At 32.5% G+C, this 25,550-nt stretch overlaps 1 protein-coding gene across 1 annotated transcript; it reads right to left on the bottom strand.

The window, feature by feature from the left end:
* Nucleotides 1-1,231: 1,231 nt before the first annotated feature.
* On the bottom strand, nt 1,232-25,550 carry LOC147065878 (venom dipeptidyl peptidase 4-like). Its single transcript, XM_085955623.1, has 15 exons — nt 25,440-25,550; nt 24,142-24,295; nt 22,506-22,603; nt 19,808-19,882; nt 18,721-18,773; nt 18,439-18,632; nt 15,732-15,901; nt 14,384-14,611; nt 11,915-12,147; nt 10,838-11,045; nt 6,821-7,055; nt 6,171-6,318; nt 3,414-3,574; nt 2,386-2,597; nt 1,232-2,298 (listed from the first exon to the last, which is right to left on the bottom strand). The coding sequence occupies exons 1-15, from the start codon at nt 25,455-25,457 to the stop codon at nt 2,206-2,208; spliced, it is 2,280 nt and encodes a 759-aa protein (XP_085811749.1). The 5' UTR covers nt 25,458-25,550; the 3' UTR covers nt 1,232-2,205.

Genomic DNA, 25,550 nt, shown 5'->3' with positions numbered 1-25,550 from the left:
TTGGATCTCGGATGGTTTGCAGAAATTTCGCGGGAACGTGATTTCTGATAACAAATTATTAGTGTCACCGGTATCTAAAATTAAATCAACAATTTATTTGTCTCTAAAATACATTTATTGCAATGCCAACTATGCTAGCTCATCGTCTACACTCTGCAAGAACACAAATTTCATTTTCGTATTAATTTATTTTAAATGTATAAAATATAAATAATGCTTTATGAGTAGCTACCTATTTAGTTCATGTATAAGAAAAAGGTTCTTAAAACATACTTTTACCCAAAGCTTTACCAATTCGCCCACTTGTTTAATAGTTTTCATTTCGGCTTTTAGTCTATCGCGAGCAAATTAAGAATTTAAAAATTTTAGGCGAGCCACACATAGGACGATGGCCTTTTTTTGAAAAAAAATCAGTGCAATAGGTAAAATAATGTTTTTTTATTTTATGCCTTATATTTTTTAAAAATAGAAAATATTTACAAAAGAAAGGTCGGCCCGCCAAATATTTTTGATTTAAAAATTGTCCCTTTGACGAAAAAGCTTGTGAACCCCTGCTCTAGACACTGGCCACTTCAGTTCTGTGACTGTAGATTTTACGGCAAAGCCTCAATTCTACATATTGTACTTACCTAAACAAAACCAAGTTTTGGCCAGGTGACGATTCATGCGGAGATTTTTAAGTACCTATTCTGTGTACCTATACATATTATTATAATAATATATGAGTGCTTCACAAGCATAGTGAACCAAGTTCATTCTGGTTATTTTTGAGTAAGCTAGGTTCAAATATAATATTTGATTATTATTATTGAGTATTTATAACTCTATAAGAGTGTTATTTTGAGTCATTATGTAAGGGAAATCATACCCTTACAGAATAATAAATACTCAAATATTATGTTTGAACCTAGCTTACTCAATAATAACCAGAATGGATTTGATTCACTCTGCTTGTGAACCACTCATATATAAATAAAAAATAATTGTAGATATTTATTTGGTATACTTTCTCCATCGCCTTAATCGTTCAGTCGAGCGGTAACGTCGTGTTTTTACCCAGAGTATGTGCCTAATAGGTTGAGCAAGTGGCTAACAACGATTTCTGGTAAAAACAAAAATCTTTTAATACATCCTCCCTACTGTGGAGTCCCACATGCTTTGCTTAGGGTCGAACACGATAATTTACTTACCTAATTATATTAAATAAATTAAAAAAATATTCCTTCTTTTCCTACTCTTTATTCTAAATTCTTCAGTTAATTCTTGTTTATATAACTGTATTCATTGTCAGTGTGTATGTGCCATTGGTGGGTGCACATAGTACTCGAAGACGCAGAAAGGCAAAATCCGGGTCGCAAAAAATGACTCAAATGGAATAATACAAAACTTAAATCGATTATAATTTAAATTCAAATATCATCAAGTACCATCGGTCGATAGTATTACTTTTTTAATAATAATGGCGTGTTTATTTATTTCTACTTCAAAACTCTTTTTAATTTTCTTTTGATACATATTGATTAGGCACCTACTTAATTAAAACCATGGCCTCAACAAGGGGGGGATGACAGGGCTCTAGCCTGGGGGCTAGGCCCGGCGTGGCATGTCGACCAATTAAGTGATATAAACACAAACCATAAATTTACTATAATAGTAAATAAGTCGCCTGCGGCGCTATTTGACGGACAGAATTTTATTTAAAAATATTTTTTAATGTGTTTGCTGTGTGTCACAAAAGAAGTCGCAATCAGTGCTTCATAATATAATGCCGAGTGCCGACAATATTATTCAAGTGGATTTATTTAAAAATACCATAACTCGCTAAAAATACAGGAATACTATTTATTTTACATGGATTTGGAGAACATTAGATACCTTAGCGATAATATGTTGGGGGCATGCCAAACATCATGGCCTAGTGCCCCCCTTCAGGAAATGAGGGCCATAATTAAAACACTTTACAAGTTAAATTATCAATACTTTGTATTAAATAGCATATTTCGTACAAAAATAATAAAGCATAGTACAACCTTCATTGATGGTGTATTTATCACTTGCGATTTTATACAAAACAATAATGTTAAAACTATTGTGAGAAATAATGCTACAGTAAAGTAAAGATTACATACTCTATTATTTCTTATTGAGATGCGATTGATTACAACTTCATAACTATAATAATAAATAAGTTGCACTGACTATGCACTAAGAAGAAAAACAGCGGCTCCAGAAATCATCAATAAAATTATAAACATGCGGCAGAACTCCAAGAAGCGTGTGTGCTTCTTCAGGATAACTCTATAAAATAAAAATGACATAATAAATAAATAAAACTACGTTTAAAATAAATTGAAGTTCGGTCACCGTATTATTTTTTACATTTACCATTTGTTCAAAGTCGATGCCTGCCGTTTGCAGTATGTGGAAGAGTTGCAAAGTTTTGCCGTAGTGAGCGTTCTCATCAGCGTTTCCGTGCAAGATGGCGAACTTTTTCCCGCGCAAATTCAGCGCGTGATTAAGAAAATTAGCATCATCGTATCCCTTCAAATTGTCATCTGCGGTCGGCCTGCCCATGCTTCCTTCGATTCGCATTGAAACTGAAATATAATTGATCGAATTCACTGTAATTGATCCAAGCACAATGCAGGAACTCGCTGAAGTAAGCAAAAAGTAGGCTTGAAAATAAATGTAACAAAGACGAAAGTCATGTTCAACTACTCTGCGGGCCAAAAAAAGACCCTCATTAATGGCACTCAGCTCGAACAGGTGAAAATCTACATTTATATGAGACAACAAGTGTCTATAGATGGGTGTATATTTGATGAAATTGTTCGCAGAGTAAAGCTAGACTGGATTGCTTTTGGCCACCTGAATAATGTCTTCAAAAGTGACATTCCACTGTGCCTAAAGCGCAAAGTGTTCAACCAGTGTATGCTTCCCGTAATCACATATGCGTGGAAACATGGACCCTAACTAAAAGAGAGATCCAGAAACTTGGAGTAGCACAACGTGGTATGGATAGGTGCATGCTGGGGATAACGCGAAAAGACAAAAAGAGGAATGAGTGGATAAGGAAGCAGACAAGGGTTTGCGATGTGATAGAGTTCACTAAAAGCCTCAAATGGAGATGGGCTGGACACATAGCTCGAAGAAGAGACAATCGTTGGACAAATTTAGTCACCCAGTGGTATCCAAGAGATACAAAACGTCCGCAAGGTAGACCTAGATGCCGCTGGATCGATGAAATGATAAAGTTCTACGGAAGTACGTGGCAACGCAATGCACAGGACCGAGAGAAGTGGAAGCAGCTTGAAGAGGCCTTCATCCAGCAGTGGATAGATTCAAGCTGATGATGAATTGTTTCGTTTATGATTTGTCATGTGATTTTTTTTTATTGATTCAATAATACTTACTGAATTCCCGTAGATCAAACAAAGGTGCAACACACACTCCACATTTGTAGATGTTGTGGTAATCCCTGGCTAATCCGTTTAAGCAGGCATAACCGCCGTAGCTCCAGCCCCATATTACAACATTTTTTTTGTCAATCCAAGAGTAATTGTCTAACAAATACCTGTTGCAAGAGATAACGGTAATTAGTGTCGAATATTATTAACACGAATCATTGTCGAAAGTACATAAATAGCTGTGTTAGAAATACCAAGCTTCTTAGTTAAATTAATATGTATTTTATTATGCAATGTCAAATTTTGATGTATCAATATGTAATCAATATGTAATTCAGAAATTTAGTTTTGAGAAAAGTTTGATGGTTTGGGTGGAGGTGTCATTTAGTGCTAACAGCGCGACTGGCGCGTTTTAATTACCTGGCCATTAGATATAATTAACATGATATTTAAATGTGGTAATTAAATATTAATTAACAGATTCGTTCTATACCTTCAGTCGGATATTTGAATACACATAGTGTTCTTTTTTAACAGGTTATAGGTGCAAGCCCGTTTACTACCGGTCATTTCAGCATGCAACGGGCTCATTACTACAACGAAGTTATTACCAATAGCGTTTTATCCAGTGGCGGCTCGTATATATTATATCTGGGGGTGCTGCGATTGATTAAAAATAAAAATAAATGTTTATTTGGATTATAATACTTTACTATTAACATCAAAATTATTAAAATTAAACATTATAAGTGTTTTTATTTCATTTTAAAATTGAATCTTCTGTCTTTTTACCTTGAAAGAAGGTCTATCACTTTCAGTTGCTCTCGACATCTGTCGCGCGTCGCGTCTAGCTCAGAGCCGCTGTACCCGACAATGTTCGCAACACAAAAATACTGCCAAAGCGGCAGTACCAGACTAAGCCCTGAGCGGCGAGCCCCGCTCCCCGCGCCCCTCCTTCGCCTATTCGAGCATATTCTATCGAAAATGGTACTGCATGAAATCACTTGATACATCACTTTCATCGCGGTGTATGATAATTATTATTGGATGTATCGGTGCGCGGGAGAGTTTAACACGCTTAAAGAATATTAAAAATTTTCATATAATACACATAAATTTATGTATATTATAATATTAAATTTTTCTCAATTTGCATGGGGTTGCTGCAGTTCCGCAGTGCATATGGACGAGCCGCCACTGGTTTTATCCCAGAGGTGTTATTAAAAGCAATGTGATTATATACTATATATATATAGGAATGATATAATTATGAATTAATAATTTGTTATGTGCTCAACGTGTCTTTTTTTAAATAAATTAATAAATAATATTACAAGACAATAAACTAAGCTATACACATTTTTTTTGTTCAACGAATAATTCACAAGATTTAAGAATATAATATTCTTCGTATTAGCAAGTGGAAGTACGTTATAACAACAATTTTGAGAGATCCTTACACTGGTTATAAATAATATTCATTGATTTTTAATACAAAAGCTAACTGCCAAATAATAACGCAATTTAGAAAACGCTTTAGAGAGAATTCTAAAAAACATTAGTTTATTTCGTCGCAATTAAATAAGATACACATAGTTTAGTTGATAGTGCACATGTGCCGGTGCGCGAATCCCGCTGATTGTCGTATTTTTCCTAGATGTTATATATTTTTCTAAGGTATTTTAAAATTGTTTACCCATGTCTAAATTCGATAATTAACTCATAAAATCATTTAAAACCTTTAACCGAAAACTTGGTCAGGTAATTTATTATTAATATGTTTTGGACCACAACAAATAGCACAACTCTACTGGGTCACTAAAATAGTATGCATCTTCTTCTTATTGTGCCATCCCCTAGCGGAGGTCTGCCACTATCAAGGCGATCTTATCTTTGTCGTCTGCTACCCGGAACAGTTCAGTGGAGCTGCACTCGTACCAATCACGGAGGTTTTTAAGCCACGAAATGCGGGGCCGTCCTCTGATACGCTTCCCATTGATCTTTCCTTGAATGACAATTTGGGGAATGCTGTATTTTTGTCCTCTCATAATGTGGCCGAGGTACTGTAGTTTCCTGGTTTTGATATTACGTAGAACTTCTCGGTCTTCCCCATTCGATTGAGAACTTCAACATTTGTCACCCGGTCAGTCCAAGGAATTTTGAGGATGCTCCTATACAGCCACATCTCGAAAGCTTCAAGTCTCCGTGACATCTCTTGGTTTAGCGTCCATACTTCCATACCATAGAAAAAATTGAGAGAACATAACAACGTACCATACGCAGTCTCAGACCTAAGTTAAGATCTCGATTGCTAAGGAGGCATCTCATTTTGAGAAAGGCGCTCCTTGCGATCTCAATTCTAGTTTTTATTTCCTGAGACTGGTTCCATTTCTCATTGACCCATGTATCTAAATATTTATAATGGGTCACACGTTCGATTGGTTCGCTGTTAATGACAAAATAGTATGCATATTAATTTAAAAATAACGCCCGTTAACGCCCACGGTGCCCGCGCGGCATAAGCGTTGGACTATAAAGCCGTGGGTCCCAGGTTCGAATCCTGGGTCTGGCAAGTACACAGATTGTTTTTCAATTTGTGTGTGTCAGGGTATGGACCTAATAGGTTGAGCAAGTGGCTGCCATCCATTTCTCGTAAAAACAAAATCTGTCAATACAAACCTCCACTATGTGGAGGCCCATAATATGATCCTATCAGGTTCGGACATGGTCGAAAAAAAAATGTTATATTGGTGGGAAACTAACCTTGTCCCATTGATGACGTCATCGACTTCAACTGTACCATGTCTGCGATAACTACCATAATGGATTTTACTCCCTTTGTACGCTGATCCTCTTCCTTCAATTCGGGCGTAGATGTAACTCCGATTCGTTGCCCAAAATTCTTCATGATCTAAAAACATTATGATCGATGGATCATTGAATAGATCATTGAAGAAACGAGTTTTATATATGTTACACCGAATGTGTGAAATTTTAATAGTTTTTATATTTATCATAAAAAACATTTTTTTTACAAAAATATATCTGTATATAACTCGAAATCCTTTTTATTTATATCAAATCGAGCTTCAATATTTGGAATATACCTAAAGAAGCTATGTATATATTTATTTATATGAGAGAATGTCAATATTCTTATGAAAGCTTCATTATCTCTTTTTAGTCACTTACATAGAGTAATAGGGATGTCTAAAAGCATCGATACTTTTCTTTCGATATCCGTTTCTAAGTACAGTTATCGCCGTTTATCGGATTGATAAGTGAGTTATATGCGGTTTATTTGTTATTCTATTAGCTTTCTAATATCCTTCACTTAGTAGATTTCATATTATTATTATTAATGCTTTTGGATATATAATTATACACTAAATTAGATAATATGAAGCGCTTACCCAAATCTTGGAATGACAAGACCTTGGCGACGCTAGGACCAGCATATATGTGGACGATTAGTGGATATGTGACATTGGTATCGTCAGGATCAAATTGCGGAGGAAAAGATATCTTGAAGAATACATCAGATCCTGGCAGCGGTATGCGAAGATATTTTGTTTGAGGAAAGTGGTATCCATCAATGACTCTTCGAAATTCTTCATTGTTTTGCCACATTATCAGACGTTTGCCTGTCTGTAACGATGACCGATGTTAACTTATTAAGGGGCACACCTGTGGTAGCACATTTGTGCATACAAACGGCGGAAAGCAATATCAAAAATGAATTGAGTTAATATTTTACAATGCCTACGTGGGCAGGCTCAATATTTCGTAGCTTTGAAAAATGAATCAAACCTAGTTCAATTATAGTTATTTTGTTTGATAGATATATGGTAAAATAAAATATTAGAAGGTTACATGCATGAGACAGTCACGATGGCCAAGCGGCTTAACCATCGGCCTATAACGTCGTGGGTCCCAGGTGCAAATACTGGTCTGGCAAATACACATAGGTATTGTTTTTCAATTTATGTTTGAGTCAGAATATGGACGTAATATGTTGAGCAACTGTTTTAACATCAATTTCTCCTAAAAACAAATCTGTCAATACAAACCTCCACTCTGTGTAGGCCCATAATATCCTATTAGGATCGGACATGGTCGAAAGAAGAAAAAAGATTGTTCATCACAAAATCACCTAAATTGAATCCTTTACATAAGACTTTGATAACCACAGGGGCGGTATATAATAAGCTTCATCTTAATCATTCTTGATGCAACTGTCCGGGGTGGACCCTGGCCTTCTCAAATCGTCTTCCCTAATCTGGCCTATCGTAAAAAATATGCTAGGCAATGTATGACAAAGCTAACACAATATGTGAGTTTTTCTTAGTCAATATTTTACCCACTCTTTTACATAATCGGCAGTAGGTAATCATCGTTAGCAGTTCATTAGAAATAGCAGATTTTGAAGTAAAAATGCATGTGTGGTCAGAAGTTGGAAAATTATCTACTGTTCTAAAGAATATAACCTTTTTTTTAATGTAACGCCAAATAAAGTGAACAGTTATCGAATAAATCTAGATTATTCTTTACAATAAAAAACCACCATCAGGCCCTCCCCTCACAACTAGGGGCGGCTCTACCTTAAGGGTTCGAAGGGACCATCCCCACATCGTGATCATGTAAAAACTTCACGTCCAATATTTTTATCATTGTCATAATATACCTACTTAATTACATGATTAAATGAACAATTTAGTTTATTTTATCCATCTAAACCCGTCGCAATTTTATATGGATATTTATTATTATCAATTATAAATCAAAACTTATAAATTATGTAATAACATAGGTAATGATGATTACGCGGTTAAGTAATTAATTAAATTAAATACGCCTTATTTCACGATGACACTTATTTACAGATTGAGTAAGCTATGGCGTGTATTTTTCGCTGATTACGGTGGGGTCACTCTGTCCCATCCCGTTGCCACGGTACAAATCTCATTCAACAATGTGAATGCATTAGCGTTAGTATACGCACACTGGGGAGCGAATCAAATAACCCCATGGTGATTAAAAACGCTCGCTGTATGTCGTTGTTCAAAATTGAGAACGGTAAGTCTACAATAATTATTGTTACGAGGGTGGGTCAATAAGTCCTTAGAAAAGCCGACAGGTGGCGCGACTAGTACTGCAAGCGGTTTGTTTTCATGCAGCGGCACTACCGATTCAGTATGCTGCGAAGTTTCAATCAGATTGGTCGGGTTGTTGTGTGTTTCTCGTACATTTAAAAAAAAAATTTGCTTGTGGAAAATGGAAAAATGGAAAATGGAGAAAATTGAGTTTAGAGCTGTTATTAAACATTTTAATATAAAAGGGTTAACAGCAAAGGAAATAAAAAATGAGTTGGATTTAGTTCACGGCATATCTGCTCCTTCACTTGCAACTATTTATAACTGGTTAAATGAATTTAAACGTGGTCGTACATCAACAAAGGATGAACCACGCTCAGGACGTCCTGTAGAGGTGACTACACCAGAAATGATCAATAAAATCCACGATATGGTGTTAAGTGACCGAAGATTAAAGTTGAGTGAGATAATTGAGGTTACAGGGATCTCAAAAGGTAGCGTCATTTCTATTTTACATGACAAATTGGGCATGAAAAATATTTCTGCAAGATGGGTGCCGCGTTTGCTCACAGTCGACAATAAACGCAGTAGGGTGGTGGCCTCTAAAGCCCTGTTGTCGCTCATGCAACGCAATCCGGATGAATTTTTTCGTCGCTTTGTGACTGTAGATGAAACATGGATACACCACTATACTCCCGAGACGAAAGAACAGTCAAAGCAGTGGATTGCAAAGGCAAACCATGTCCAAAGAAGGCGAAAACCGTAAAATCAGCTAGTAAGGTTATGGCTACTGTATTTTGGGATGCACGTGAAATTATTTTCGTTGACTATTTGAAAAAAGGAAAAACAATAACAGGGGATTATTATGCATCTTTATTGGACCAGCTAAAAAACAAAATTGAAGAAAAACGGCCTCATTTACACAGGAAAAAATTCCTCTTTCATCAGGACAATGCCCGTGTTCACACATGTTTACGATCAATGGCTAAAATTGAAGAATTGAAGTTCGAATTGGTCGACCACCCACCGTATTAGCCAGATTTAGCCCCCAGTGACTTTTTCCTTTTCCCAAACTTAAAAAAATGGCTAAGTGGACAACGTTTTTTTTCAAATGAAGAAGTCATCGATCGGACAAATGCTTATTTTGAGGACCTTCCGAAAACTTATTTTTCTGACGGTTTAAAAAAATTGAGAAACGTCTAACCAAGTGTATTGAGCTCCAAGGAAATTATGTTGAGAAATAAAAAAAAATACAAAAATAAAACCTGTTTTAATGCTTTTTTCTAAGGAATTATTGACCCACCCTCGTATTAATTGTTTTTATTTTTAAGCACAATTTTTAGATGTGATTAAATTAGACTCAGATAAACATATTATTTATTCTGAAAAAAATACCTATTTCCTCACTAATAAAATCATATTATTTTTAGTAACTTGGCACTTACTTTATGTATAATATTGTGAGAAAGTAGGTAGGTATGTATAATTAATAATTAATGCCTAAACCCCATCACCTAGAAAATCGTCGAGCTGCCACTGCTCACAACCTTCGAAGTGGAGGTAGGATAGGTTTTTTTTGACTACCTAAATGATTAGTTTATCACTTAGTTTTTATTATTATCTTAATATAACTATAATGTATTTAAACATAATATATTACTTTTCATTGAATACATACAATTTGGAACATCCTACGAAAAAATATTGAAAGAAACTTAAATGAGACTTGAACCCAAGTCCACCACAATCCGGATGAGATCTTTACCAATGAAACTATCGGTCCAAGTACTGATCATGTTGATATTTTTCAAGTATTTTAAATTCCGCCAAAAATGGTAACCAGAATTTGTAATTTTTAATCAATGTAACATCATTACTAACATTGACTCCTGAATGTCATCAGATTATCATCATAGTTTTAGTTATGATGTACCACCAATATCACTCGTAACACTACGGTCTTCATAATACCTCGTCGCAGAACAGATGTGATGTTTCATGATGCTGTGTATCGTGCGATTAACTTATTTGATGGCACCATTATGGTTGATTTGTTTTTTATTCACTATGTCATGTTTGTGGACGTGTTAAATATGGTAGATTTATAATTGTATTTATCATTTTACTCTAATATCTACATAACCATATACTGTCTTTTCTACTTTCTTGTTATACTGGTAATTATTTTGTAATTGAGACATTTTTCTAATGTTGTATTAATTATGTATTAGGGCGCATTGGCCAATCGCTGTGGATTCACGTCCCAATAGGTCAAAGTTTTTTTCCAAATCGGCATTTTTCGAAAACTGATCCAAATTGTGTATAGTTTATATTTACCAGAGCATCATAGAGTACTGTGTACGTAGGAGCTCGACTTCCACAGGTGAGCGCAAAGTATTTGTCGCCAGGTGAAAATTTAGCGGTCGCATAATCGCAGAGTTCTCCATACGGAGATATCATATCGCATGAAATGCATTCGTTACGAGAACCAGCAACGTACAGGTGATATTTCCAAGGTATTTCTTCTAATGTCCCTTCGTAATATCTACAAAAATAGAAAATATAAATGTCTACATTTTTTGCGAATATAGAAAAAAAAATGTTTTATTTTCAAGCTTTGGATAACATTGTCGTTTTTGAGATTATCTGATCTTTCTGTGAATCAAAATAATAACAATTATTAATTAATTCGTTTTTTTATTCAACAAATAATTCACAACATTTAAGAATGTAACATTATAATTATTGAAAACACTTCTGAGAAAATATATTGAAACCAATAGAAAAAATCTTTTTGAAAAAAGCAAGACACCCCCCGCAGGAATCGAACCTGCATCTTTCGGGTTTCGCGCCCATGCACATATACCACTATGCTAAAGGTAACATACTTAATTACGACTGGCTCTTATAATACTTTCTGGTGTATAATACGCGTGGGCGTGAAACCCGAGAGATGCAGGTTCGATTCCTGCGGGGTGTCTTACTTTTTTCAATAAGATTTTTTCTATTGGCTTTAACAGTTTTGTGAAAAAATGATTTTTTTAATGTGATACACTTAATTGGGTTTAGTTATTTATTTTGACGTTAGTAACAAATATATTAATTTTAACGATATCTCATATTTTATTGATATTGCGGTATTTTAAATACTAATCAATTTATAGAGTAAAAGAAACATAATAAAAGATGATCAAAAACATAATATTAAGAACAAATAATTATCTGCAACTTTTTGATTTATTGAAAAGCTGCGCTTAATTAGCTACAGAGTGAGCAAAGTTCTCTTAATTAAAAAAAAATCTTGTTTTCAAAGAAATTTGCGCCACTTAAAGGGGTAAAATAAATTATCTTAGACCACACTATACAGACTATATTTATATATATGATCAAAAAACATAATAATATTTAACTTGCATCAAATCCGCATCTTCATTCCACCCCACAATGTTGGCGACCGTTCTAATCCCAGAAGTCATTACTTCAGGAGTCTTCTCTCCACGAGTATACTTCACAATATGGAAAAATTCCCCTTTGGATGTATCATTTTGAAATAATGGATTTATATCTAGGAAATATTTGGGATCGCTACGAGAGAAAACGGGTGTAGTTACTTCAATCCACCCATGATTCTCCTGGCGAAATACTTCCTGAAACATGTGAAGTAAATTTTGAATATAAATTTTTTGGCAAGTTTAGTAGTTATAAGGTGATATTTCAAATACAGTCTTAGATTATATTATTACTTTAGTCATTTCGTTCTGATTTCGAAATATTATATTATTAAAGACAAGTATAAAGTAGAATGGACCCAATTTGAGAACGATTTCATCCAATAGTGGATTTCTATAACATAACTTATTTGTGATGATCAGAATATGTGATTATCTAAATGATTATATTTTTGATAAATCATGTGTCATGTCTATAGACACAACCATGCTCTAGGAATTTCCCTTGTTCATCTCTCCATTTGGTAACACTTGGCGTCTCTGCACCCATCTTGATGTTGTCCACGTATCTTCTCCTTGGGCGGCTTATATGTCAAAGGACTACCGGGGTTTCTTCATAAACCTTATAACGAGCATTGCATTCATAACAACGCCTTAAGAATTTTAACTACGTCATAATTATATTGGGGTTAAATTGATCAAGTTAGTAAAGGTGAGTTTCTATTAACCGATCCAAGTATTCTTCGGAGATTTAAAAAAAATAGAATATTTTAATAATCGTCAGTTCATATTATGGTATGCAGTATGCTTCATGTTTCAGGGATGACGGTCCAAGGCATAGTATCATTTTAAGCAGCTGCAACATGCTGTTCCCTATCGGTTTTAGTCTAAAATTTTATGTAAATTCATTATCGACCCACTACACTTTATGTTTCTTATCAGATATTTTAAATATACAACTTATTTATTATAATATACACATCCACTGATATTCGGTGTTTATTATGCAGGCAATGAAATATCTTCGAGTTTTCTACTCTCATACGTATTAGCATCATTTCCTTAATTTCCACCAATAGAATATGCATCTTCTAAACAATCTAATTGATTGGTCTGATTATCCCCACGGGATATCACTGACGTGATGCCGTTGCGAATCCGGTATGTTTCCAACATGATTGCGACTAACAAGTAAAACATCCAGAGAACCTCAAAATAAATGCATTAAAATATATTTGACTAACTGATACGATATGCCTACGACGGCCGCGCGGCTTAAGCGTCGGCCTATAACGGCATGGGTTCCTGTGGGTCTATTCTATACTTATCGACCGCCTAAGTAATAAAGTGATAAATATTATCAAACTTAGGGTAGGTTTGTATCAAAATATTAGCACTTATTGTAACAATTACACGTAGTTGGTTTTTATTGTTGCAATAAGTGCTATATTTTAACAGCACCTATCTTGCTACTGTTAAAATATCGCACTTATTGCAACAATAAAAACCAACTTCGTGTAATTGTTACAATAAGTGCTAATATTTTGATACAAACCTACCCTAAGTTTGATACTATTTATCACTTTAGTGTTCGATAAGTATAGAATAGACCCACTGGTCCGAATCTTGGGTCTGGAAGATACACATATTCTTTTTTAATTTGTGTACAGTCAGAGTATGGGCCAAATAGGTTGAACAAGTGGCTAACATCCATTTCTTGTAAAAACAAAAATCGGTTAATACAAAAACCTCCATTCTTAATTTCTTCACACCATAATTATGATCTTATTAGGATCGGATGTGGTCGATAATAAATAATATAAAAATTAATGTTATATTCGATGTAAAATTTGAACAGAATTGACCAATAATACACACTGGAATTAGTTATTATATTACAATAGTTATTTGTGTCATAATATAATATTGTTTTCAAAGTGCATACTGCTTATTTTATTTGTCTAAATGAAAAAAAAATATTCTTTTTAACACTAAAATGGCAGTAGTCAAGTGAAAAGATATTGCAGTAGTAGAAGTATAAACACTATAAACACACAGGGTTTGAAAACATCACATAAATGTATTATGACCTCATCAGGAATTAAACCAGGAGCCCCCGTATGAAAATCCAGTGCCTTTCGCTCTGGACTACGAGGGTTTTTGGTAACCTTCTTGCGAATGTAAATGAACGAAAGAATCTTCTCTTCTTATGGTTTTTTTATGTTTATTAGAATTTGACCATCATCACTGCACGAATGAAGAAAAATAAATAAGAACACTCCGAAATACAATTTGTAAGTATTAGTAAATTTTAACCGAGAACATCAATAAAAGAAAAAAAAGAAACTTTTTTACTAAAAAAGATCGCACAAAGTTTGATATTTGAATTATTCTAGTATATACAAATATTTTTTAAATCCCATACTTATCATACATTTTCACATCTTGCTGTATTGACATCACACATAATAAGGACGCTTTTATTTTGCACTCTATTCATCCATGTAATGGCCAGTTCGCTTTCGGACGCCCACAGAGCTGTAGTCAAGAGCAGTTCTTCCCCAAAGATTTCCACAGGAGGGTTAAATATTAACCACTTAGGATTAGCTGCATCCTTGAGGTTTAACACTTTTATGCATACATCTGGGTGAGATTTTCCTACCTGTGAATAGTAATTATGCTGTACATGATAGACGTATTTTTTATTTATCCCCATAGCTGAATATAAATATCATTAAACTAATATTTAAATATTGTCTTCGTTAAAACAAGTCATAATATTATACACTGAGTTTTTTGTGAAATGTATTTTAATATGTACTTTAACATATCGGTTTAAACTAACAATAGGCCGGATTAGGGAAGACGATTTGAATAGGTCTGGGCCCACCACGGGCAGTTGCACCAGGAATGATTAAGATTAAGTTTATTATATACTGCCCTTGTGGTTATCAAAGTCTTAATATGAGTGGTTCACAAGCATAGTGAACCAAGTACATTCTGGTTATTTTTGAGTTACCTAGGTTCAAACATAATATTTGAGTATTTTTTATTCTGTAAAGTTACGCTTTCCCATAATTATATGACAACTTAATGTACTCAAAATAACACTTCCGAATTGCAATACACAATTAGAAATACTCAAATATTTTGTTTGAACCTAGTTTACTCAAAAATAACCAGGATGGACTTGGGTCACTATGTAACACTTGTGTAATTTATGTGATTTGATGATAAAAAAACACAATAAGTAAATCTAAATTCAGCGATAGATTAATCTGTATCAGTATGTAGTACATTTATTATCCAATCAATGTTATATAATTTATTGGTAATTACCGATTACTTAAAAACAATTTTATAAATACTTTTTTATTATTGTAATACGATTCACTGTTGTCTTTATGAGACATTTAGTGAAAGACATATTAACATATTTGAATCCGATAAAATGTTGTAAATGAAAAACCTAATATTTTCACTAAACTAAAAAATAAATGGATTTCTGTGACTTCCATTCTGTAGTCGTTAATTTGACAGTATTAATTAAGACATGCATTGTAGAAGAATAATAAGTTGTCAATATAAATAATTAATAGTTGCGAACGCATTTTTTAAACTAGCCGTTTGAAATTACGTGAGTGTCGCCTGTTACTATCGCATGTCTCGGTCGCGAGGTTCGACCGGCAAGATTTAAGTGATAAATACTTTAGTTTTTGCATCACCGAAAGATTTACAGGTTTATCAGACTGTATACATATTATTTTATAATATAATCCTACCTCAGAGTATTTCACATGGCGAGTTTTAGGATATTGGTCATCAATGGACCTTGGTTTACCGTAGGTGAAAAATGTTGCATTGTCAAGGTTCGTGTCATCAAAACGCGCTATTGCAAGCCAGACTCCATCTTTAGATATCCACGTTAATGGGTTTTTTCTATAAAATACATCTGAAATGAAAACAACAAGTAAGTATCAGGTTTTTTAAAGATTATTGCATTCTTCGACGATTCATAAGCTTATTAAGAAATATTAATTCTTTCTATGCCGCAATTAGTTAATTGATAGTAATTAACATAAAAATTGGTGTAATTAGGGCGTCCAAAGACGCTTTGGGCACTTAACCGGTTAAGTACCCACTCACTGCGAAGGAAATTAATAATCACAGACGTCTGTAAAGATATATACATTGTTTATTATGCAATATTTCACAGTACAAAATATTTAACAGTATGGGTTGGAGTGTTTCCCTTAGAACTCAGAATTTACAAGTTAACAGTCAATTAAATGAGTTACACACAAGAAACACAGAAATAATAGGAAGTACGTTACCTTCTTGTTGTAGTAATAACAAGGTTTAGTTCTTGGGTATGAAAAAATATGCTATTGAAGTTGCGTTTATGTATATTAAAATTTGTAACGTGACCGTGACGCGCCACATACAATATTGTTAATAGTTTAGGACAATCTGGAAGCATTGTGTTTAAAGCATTTTGGTGGCGATTTTAGCAGTGGACTGTAATTTTAAAGGATGCTGGTGGATTCCGGATCTAGGGGAGGGCGGTTTAAACAGGTTGCCAGACACTGACCTTTTATGATATTGATGTAACTGTGACAGATTTAGTGCAACGAAGGTTGAACAGTACGTTTTCAGTCACTCGATAGTTTACGACGGCTAAGCTATTAACAAGCTGACAACACGTGCGATTTCTGGATATCACTTGAGCTAACTCTTGAATCACTCTGTGTAACGCGGTGCGGCAACATGCACCCGTTCGTTCTCTTGAGCTGACTCAATGTTATTCTCAATCATGGTCGTCTTATGACCCGTAATTGCTCGTCGTCTCGTCTTGTGACAATAATAAATAAGGATGTAAAGTAGGTGGGGAAATAAGGGATGAAGGCCACCATATTTGGCTCAACCATATTTTATTGCCTTAATTAAGTTAGAAACAAAATTTAGCAAAAATCATCGATTAAGGCGACAAAAGTTGTATTTCTATCGTATTAATTTGCTATGTAGTTTCATCGGTATATTTTTATTTTTATCCATTCCTGATTAATGCAGAAACTGTAACGCTGACAAACGGCTAATTTTCCATGAAAATAATAAAAATTATCCATGATTCCATACACTTGAATAGCTACACAATATTCAATATTATCTCATTATTAGAATCTCCCTATTAGAGTTTCCCAACCTTATTTCTGCCAAGTCCCACTTCAACCCTTAAAAAGCCCCCCTCCCCTATCAAAATTGTATAGTTGGTACCTAACTAATTCTGAAAATAATTACAATATAAAAAGAACTTTTTATAAACAACGTTTTTAAATTTTCTGTTGAATTATTATGCTCAATATGCTCAAACTTGTACTTGATATGAAGTAAATAAAAAACAAACAAACAAATACAGAATACTGAAATGTCATTTTGACATTTCATTTTGATTTCCATAGTAACGCACGTATATATTAATAATTTAGTTGCTAGGACCACCCCCTTAGCAACCAATAATAGTCTTTTACTTTTTACGGATTTTTATGAAATAACTTTCCATCCAAAAAAGAATTAACTGAAAATGAATTCAATTCTGCTTAAAGGTGGCTAAAAGTATTAAAAGAATGCATTGGCCAGTTTGGAACTTAGTTAAAAATCAATTGCAAGATTTGTACTGGACAAACAACCAGCGGACAAACAAGAATACGAGCTAATAAAAACGTTGTAATAAAAAAAAAAATCTTCAAATAAAAAATGCACATAGGCAACACTATTTTACAACGTTTTTCTTAGCTCGTATACTTATTTGTCCGGTGGTTCTTTGTCCGGTACAGATCTTACAATCGATTTTTAACTAACTTCCCGACTAGGTAGACATTTGAAACTTTTAGAATATATCAGAACACGATGCCAATGCATCTTTAAGTAGAATTGAATTAATTTTCAGTTAATTCTGTTTTGTATGAAAAGTTATTTCGACATTATTATTGGTTGTTAAGCGGATGGTCCTAGCAACTAAATTATTAATATATACGTGCGTTAATATGGAAATCAAAATGACATTTCAGTATTATTTCTATCAAACACAAATTTTTTTGATCGTTTAAGCTAGCAAGTCAAGTTTATATGATTCAACAGAAAATTTAAAAACGTTGTATATAAAAAGTTCTTTTTATCTTGTAATTATTTAATTTAACTTTCGCAAGTAAATATGTATTGTATGTTACAATATGTACAACTCGGAAGAAAATTGGTGCGATCCTTGTGCTATGCTTCGTCTTCTAATGATTTTTAAGATGCATTTTGCCCCCCCCCCCCAAAACATTCAAATTTCCCCCCGGTGGGGCGTACGCCCCACGTTTGGAATCACTGTATTAGATGTTCTCTACCGAGAATAGACTTGAAGTTGTTGCAAAATATTCTAATAACATCTGAGGAATAGATATAATCTATATATAAAATATGACATTAATTGAATAATGTACTCACCTCCATAAATATAATCAGGTACTCCATTATAAATTCTACCAGGAATACCGTCAGTCGTAAGCGCCAAAGCTTCAAGGCTCACAGATGCGTCTTCAATATAGTATACATTATTGTCAATATTGTATATCAATGAGTGATTGCGGAAGAACATAAATTGACGTATGTGTCGATTACCGGCCAAGTGAGTCAGGTTTCTAGGAATTTGAACAATAAGAATGTTAGGTATTATTGTTTACAAAAATACTGAAACTACAAATTCGTTTGATAGGAAAAATATTTCACCTGTTTTCGATATCATAGAGTGCAAGTCGCCATGTGATTATTTGAACATGATTCTGAAAAGTGAAATGATTCTTTAAGTTTTGATTTTTTGTGCTGATTAGACCTTGTAATAAAAATACGATAAAAGCTAAGTGGCAGATGCATATATTGTGTTGTCATTGAACAGAATAATTTGTTTATATATAACAAATACTTAAATGTCTTTTTGTTATTTCAGTAACGAATGGTGGAGCTAGGCTATGAAGATCTGCAATAAATAGTGATTTATTGAACTAAGACTACAATTTATAGATGGTATTGGTTATTTTTAAAAATCAATTAAACCCTGCCTAAACCAAACCATAATAATTTTGGTATATTTTGGGGGATATGACAAAGTTGCGCACACTTTTTCATTCATACTTATTTGTTTTCGTTGGATTAGAATACATTATTGCACATATTGTTGGTTCATTTTTTTTATTTATTAAGCCCTGCCTAACTCAAACTATAATAGATAAAAAAAATATGATCATATCTATAAAATATTCAAAGATACGTTTGAATTAATTGCATAATTTTAGATATTTTATAGATATACGAGTGTTTTTTGACTATTATCTACTATGGCTTGGGTTTCGCAGGGTTTAATTGAACTTTAAAAACTAATGAATAAATTTGTTTATTGTAGTCTTATTTCAATGAAAACAAATACGTATGACTGATAAAGGTTAGTGTACACAATTTATGGCAGATCTTATCAGTTTACTTCCACCTTTCGCCACTGGTTTATTTATATGTTATTTATGTACATATTATATTGCAAGTATCATTTATAATAAAATACTATTACAAACAATACTGGTTTTGTTTTAACCAATATTTTAAATTCATAACAGATACATATTGTATTATACAACTATTTGTTATCAATTGAAAATGTCATCACATAAAAATATTAGTGGGCCAGGATAATTAATATTGGTAATTAGTTAAAATTAGGTAAAAATATCATATTGAATACTGTGAATGCTTTCTTTGACCGGACAATTACGAGATATAATATACTATCATTAATTTGACTGATTTTGCTACTCAATATTCTCACCTTAAATGCATCAGTGTATGCGAGTAGAAATTTCTGATCTGGCGATACTATGAGGTCTCTTGTTTTCAATTTCTCCTGAAAGACAAAATTTGTTATAAAATTTCAATCAATAATTTTATTGCTTGTATGTTTAATATTATTATTAATAAATTATTTGTTCTATATAATATGTACTTCGAGCATTGATATACTACTGGATGAATCATATGCTTCTTAAAATGACGCCCGATTTTCAGCGACTCGGCCTTTGTTAAAACTTACTGAGTAAGCCCAATCTAGCTTGCATCTTACTCTAGCTAATAACCAGCGCATGACGACTTGCTCTGTCTGCTTTGCGTTGCAGCCACCCTTAGGTTCACTATTCCAAGAACGCAAATTTAGTTTTACAGCCAGGGCAATACGGTTGAAATTCGGGAATCCATGTTATCGGTCTTAACGCATTATACCTATAAGGAAATATTATAAGACGATATTCGTAATATCTTTTGTGGTACATTTTTAAAATGACACTTGTATGGGAACTGCTCATCTAGTAGTATATCAATGACTTCGAGTAAAAATCATTAAATTAATCAATAATCTATTATTTATTAATTGAATGAAACGCATTTTTTAGTACTTAATCCACTTTTAATAAATAAATCTGGACCGGTTTCAAACGCCTCAGAGGGAAATTTTCAACTGAATAATATTATATTATAAACAATAATATAAAACAGGTATTTAGCAAAACAAATCCAAAAGGCGACACAAATAATCTACCAATACATTGCATTATCCACCCAATAATACTTTGTCAATAACAATTAAATTAAAATTTACTAAAGAAAATATTCTAAAATTATTAACATAAAACAAAATATTAAGCGATAAGTACTTACAATAAAATTTCAATTTATCACCAAACAAATATTTATGATTAGTCAATATTAATAATAACACAGTAAATAAAAAATAAACAATATTACCACTTGATAATAGAATACTTGATAAACGATACTTGATAAAAAAAATAACTTGATAATAAAACACTTGATAAACGAAAATATCAGTCAAACTTAAATAAACACAAAAAATAAAATAACAAATAATGTACGATCTATAAAGTTATGTTAAATCAATAAGACAATTCCTAACATTATATAGGATACAATAACGGAGATGACACAAAATTCAATTGATCATTTAAAAAAAATAGAATTAGGCAAAAATTTGTACCTATTTATCTCTAGGATTTCCTGTTTATCCAATTTTTTAGATTTCTCATTCAAATGTAGGATTTAATATTTTTTTAATGATATTAAAGAGTGATTATTTAAGCATAAATGATGTCCAAAAGAGTAAGACTCATTACCATTTTTGGCACAGGCTAAATGCTCTTTGAATCTAATGTTAAAAGATCGACCAGTTTGTCCAACATATTTGGCATCAAGAGTCACAATTTAATAGATGAATACCACTTGGATGAGTTTATCTAATTTATCTTTAGTATTCACCAGCATTGAGTTCAAAATTTGTGTGTTGTAAAAAGTTACATTTTTCTTGAAATCTTCTCCTAGGAAAACACTTTTCCTAGGAAACATAATTTAACCCATTGTTTTAGGAGATCTATGCCTTTAATGGATCCCATCGCACATGGATATTGAGAGCAATGAAAGAACGGAAGATCTGGCAAAGGAAGCTGGCCATTCAGGGGTACCATATCAGTGAATACCAGAAAACCTGGACTGGAATGAGGCTATAAAGAAAATGGGCCAAAGTATGAGGATAGATTTTCACCATAGGGCATCATTAGAAAAGGGGAAATCGAGTAAGTCTATTCTACCATAACGACGAGAGGTGCCCTGGTTTGTAGAGTCTTCTTTGACAATAAATGAGCTTAATACTGATGCTAAGAACAGGGCACACAATGGGCAAACGATTTGATGTTCTCATGGGAAGAAGCGAATCGCAACTCTGCGATGAATGTCATATTTTAGAGGACATTGTACACATAGCACTACAATGCCCTAAATATGAACTTCACAGAGTACAGTTGCGAATTGCGGATATCTATGAGAATGTCGACGAATTGAAAGTTGTCCTGGCGGTGGGTAAGACGGAAGAGTTAGGCAAAATCTTAAAGTTATTTAACAGAATAGGAGTGAGGACCTGATCGACGGATCCCCTTCTTGAAGAGAAGAAGCGATATGACGGAGAGTCGCAGTCAAAGTCTCGGTAAAATCAAAAAAAAAACCCATTGTTTTTAACACTGAGTTCTTCACTCACCTAGCTAGAGTTTACATAATAATAAAGCTTATTTTTTTAGATTTATTGGCCAAAAGACTTAACTTAGTTCTTAACCGATCATTATATAGATAGATGATTTGACGTCCAGAGGATGAAATAAATATTATTAATGTACTTTATTAACAAACTGTTTTAATATGAACACATATTATATGAGGAAAAAAACAACAATAATTTTCTATTAATTCTAATTTAAAAATTGCATTTTGTACCGTCAGTCCATAATTTTAATTTTCCTGATAGAAGATTCAAACCCGAAGTCAGGGTACAGTCGACAGACCTGTAGATTATATTACTCGATTTAATTGGTGATACGATTGAGAATCTCTTTAAATGGATAGAGAATATTTGTTTATAATAAATACAATTTTATTTAATACTAAGATATCAAGTTATAACGTTTCCTTACCACAACATCTTCTGGAAGAAATAATGTAGAATTTTGATTCGACAGATTATACAGGAAAATCCCCTTTTCGCCGATTTTGGAATAAATAAATTCAGTTCCTAGAATATTTTTGTTTGTTTTAAAATATAGCGTGAAAGGTAAATTTTCATTTTCATTCTTACAACTAAATTAGTTGTATCTCAGAGCTGAAAGTCTGTAAGTCACATATTTAATATTATTGCAGGAGAGCAGTTTTAAAATAGTTAATCTAATCTAGTTAAAATATTCACTCGCGTTCGGACTAAAACTCCGAATGTTGGACTTTTGCAATTAATCTTTTTGCTACAGATTAAAGCAAAACTGACTTAACTTCGATATGATTCAGTTCTAAAGTATAATAATTGGACTACCGTCGTTTTAGAAGTAAGTATTTTGAAAACCATTTGACATTGGACTTCCAAATTTTCAGCATCAAGAGAACGTGAATACACATTTAAATCTGCATATTTAACCGAAAAATGATAAAAATGTGACTTTCGCACTTTTAGGTCTAAGGTACAGACTTATGGGTATGCATTTCACAATAGTGTTTTTACGTGGAATAGTTGATTGACATTTTGTCTAACCCGTTAAACTAGAAACAATAAAAATGCGAATTCGGTAGACGGATTCGAAAACGTGACTCACGGTTTTAAAGGCTTACACTCAGGTGGTACTGGACTACAAAGAACAAACACCTTCTGTGTTACATTTTTATATAGTAACTCTAAAATGAATTTTTAGAATGGTTGAATTGATACCTATTTAATTTGATTTTCAATGATTTCGTTGTTTCTGCTTAATTGATTTGGCTATTTCACAATGTTTTATTTTTTTAGTTTATCTTATTTTACTAATATAGCTTGTTATTTACATTTGAATGTCACGTTATGGACGTTTTCAATTAAGATATTATAATTATTCACAATAAATAAATATATCTAAAAAAACAATGTTTGATTTGGCAGTATTCTCCTCAAAATAAAAAAAAGAAATTGGTGGTTTGTCAGAGATTTACGTGTTAAACAAATTATAATGGTGGGTATGTATTTTGTATTAAGAAACATAAATTTATTATTGGTTAGAACTGACAATGTCATGCCATGGGAACTTTTAATTTTGGAAAACTTATGAGTACGCCATTGGCACGGTCGAGGATGGTTAGTGTTTTAAAAAATGAAAATATAATTAGCGTAATGGCTCCAGTATTATCAATTATTGGAATTGATTAAAATTCACTGGAAAACTATTTAGTAGTATTTTTGTATATAATCACTACATCTGTTATTTTATTACATCTATGAATGAGATCAAAACATATTATTCAATATAAACCTATACAACCGATGTAGTTTTATATTGAGATCGGTATCTGTGTGGTAATTAAGTTTTTTATACAACTTGGAACTGATAGGTCAACAGATCTTAAAAACGCTGATTTAAAATATAAATCTTTAATATGTAAAAAACGCATTCTCAATATATTATATATACTATATATTAAGTATGCGATCTATTAAAATATTTTATTTTCATTTCACGAATTATACGTCTTATACGTCATGAATCACTCACGTGGTGTATATAGTACAATATTAATTAAGATTGAGTTACTTACCAGATATCCACGATCCGTTGAAATATTTATTTTTAAATTTACTGCTTCTTGTTAACTCCTCAAGTTGAAAATATTTCTTATTGACAAGTGTTTTTAGTGACAGGCCGCAGTTTGAGAAGGTTAATATAAACAAACAACAAGTAAAACACGAAATCTGAAAACATATTAATCTTTATGCAATAACATTTTTTAGAATAATAAAACAAACTTTCAGCAGTAACGCCGCCTGCATCTGTTAGACATTGCAGTCAATTTGGAATACTGAACAAATCTATTAATTATTATGATATTATTATACTCTATCTGAATTACTCTCTTTTTGCGGAAGTTATAAAAGTATGTGTTTACTTTAGACCTCGTCCATAGAATTGAAATTCCTTGCTAATCTGTATTTTTATAAGAATAGTTTCATTGATTTACAATAAACGTTATTTCAAAATATCAGTGGAATAGCAGTTAGTAGGTACAATTTTCAACTATTACAGTCGCTTCAAAATCTTATTTTCACTGTGAAAAAAAATGTAAAATAGAGACGTTAGAATTTTCATGTTTTTACGATAGTAAATAGATCACAATTTTCTGCTAAAAGTTTGAGTCGTAACGCATTTATGATATTATTAACAAAACATGAATTCGGAGTCCGTACTGATATATTTTAATATAGAACTTCATATTATGTTTTATTCTATCAATGTTTAATGTAATACATATAATGTATTACATTAAACATACGTGCCAACCACTTAATCTAATTCAAAATAGTTTGATTTTTAATAACATCTCTACAAATGGGATCAAAAATATCGACGAGAAATCCTGAAATAGTATTTTTGGCAAATCAGAAACGAAGCATTCCGCATAGTACTGACACTAATACAAAATGTGATTTTTAAAGGCGATACAATATTTGCCTATAGAAAGTTTACAAGAAAATGAATATATTATTGAATCTATTCATTCATATCGAATATTGTTTATTTATATTAATGTAAAGACTTTTTTAAATGCCTTAGTATTGACCAAATAATTAATAATAGAAAAATATATTAAGTAAGTATTCCGTAATTTTAAGAAAAAAAAAAACTTACAATTAAAAATGTTGGTTATTTTGCTTTTTTATCGAAATATATTATAATATGACGCGTTTGATGAACATTCAACGAGAATAATTTAAATAAAATGAACTACCTACTTAACTTGATGTAACCTAAAAATAAATTTTAACATAGCAATCTGATGAAAGAAATATAAATAAATTAACTTGTACTTAAGAAAGATTAATACACTTATTAACCTACCACAATTTTGGCCAACATTATGGTGAGACTAGTATTAAACTCTACGTTCTTATACTGCTAAATTAAATTTACTACAATGACAGCGTTTTTAAGAAGAGATGCTTGACAACT

This window comes from Rhyacophila brunnea, unplaced genomic scaffold, assembly GCF_057557595.1.
Source record: "Rhyacophila brunnea isolate RB1 unplaced genomic scaffold, BYU_Rbru_1.0 scaffold_5, whole genome shotgun sequence".
NCBI classification, from domain to species: domain Eukaryota; kingdom Metazoa; phylum Arthropoda; class Insecta; order Trichoptera; family Rhyacophilidae; genus Rhyacophila; species Rhyacophila brunnea.
The sequence above is the reverse complement of the archived record's forward strand: the minus strand, read 5'-3'. Positions and strand labels throughout refer to the sequence as shown.

Coding starts and splice junctions, on each gene's coding strand:
- LOC147065878 (XM_085955623.1), bottom strand. Junction 14,612..15,731: donor GCCATGTGAAATACTCTGAG/GTAGGATTATAT, acceptor TACTATTCACAG/GTAGGAAAATCTCACCCAGA. Junction 2,299..2,385: donor GCATCGACTTTGAACAAATG/GTAAATGTAAAA, acceptor TTTATTTTATAG/AGTTATCCTGAAGAAGCACA.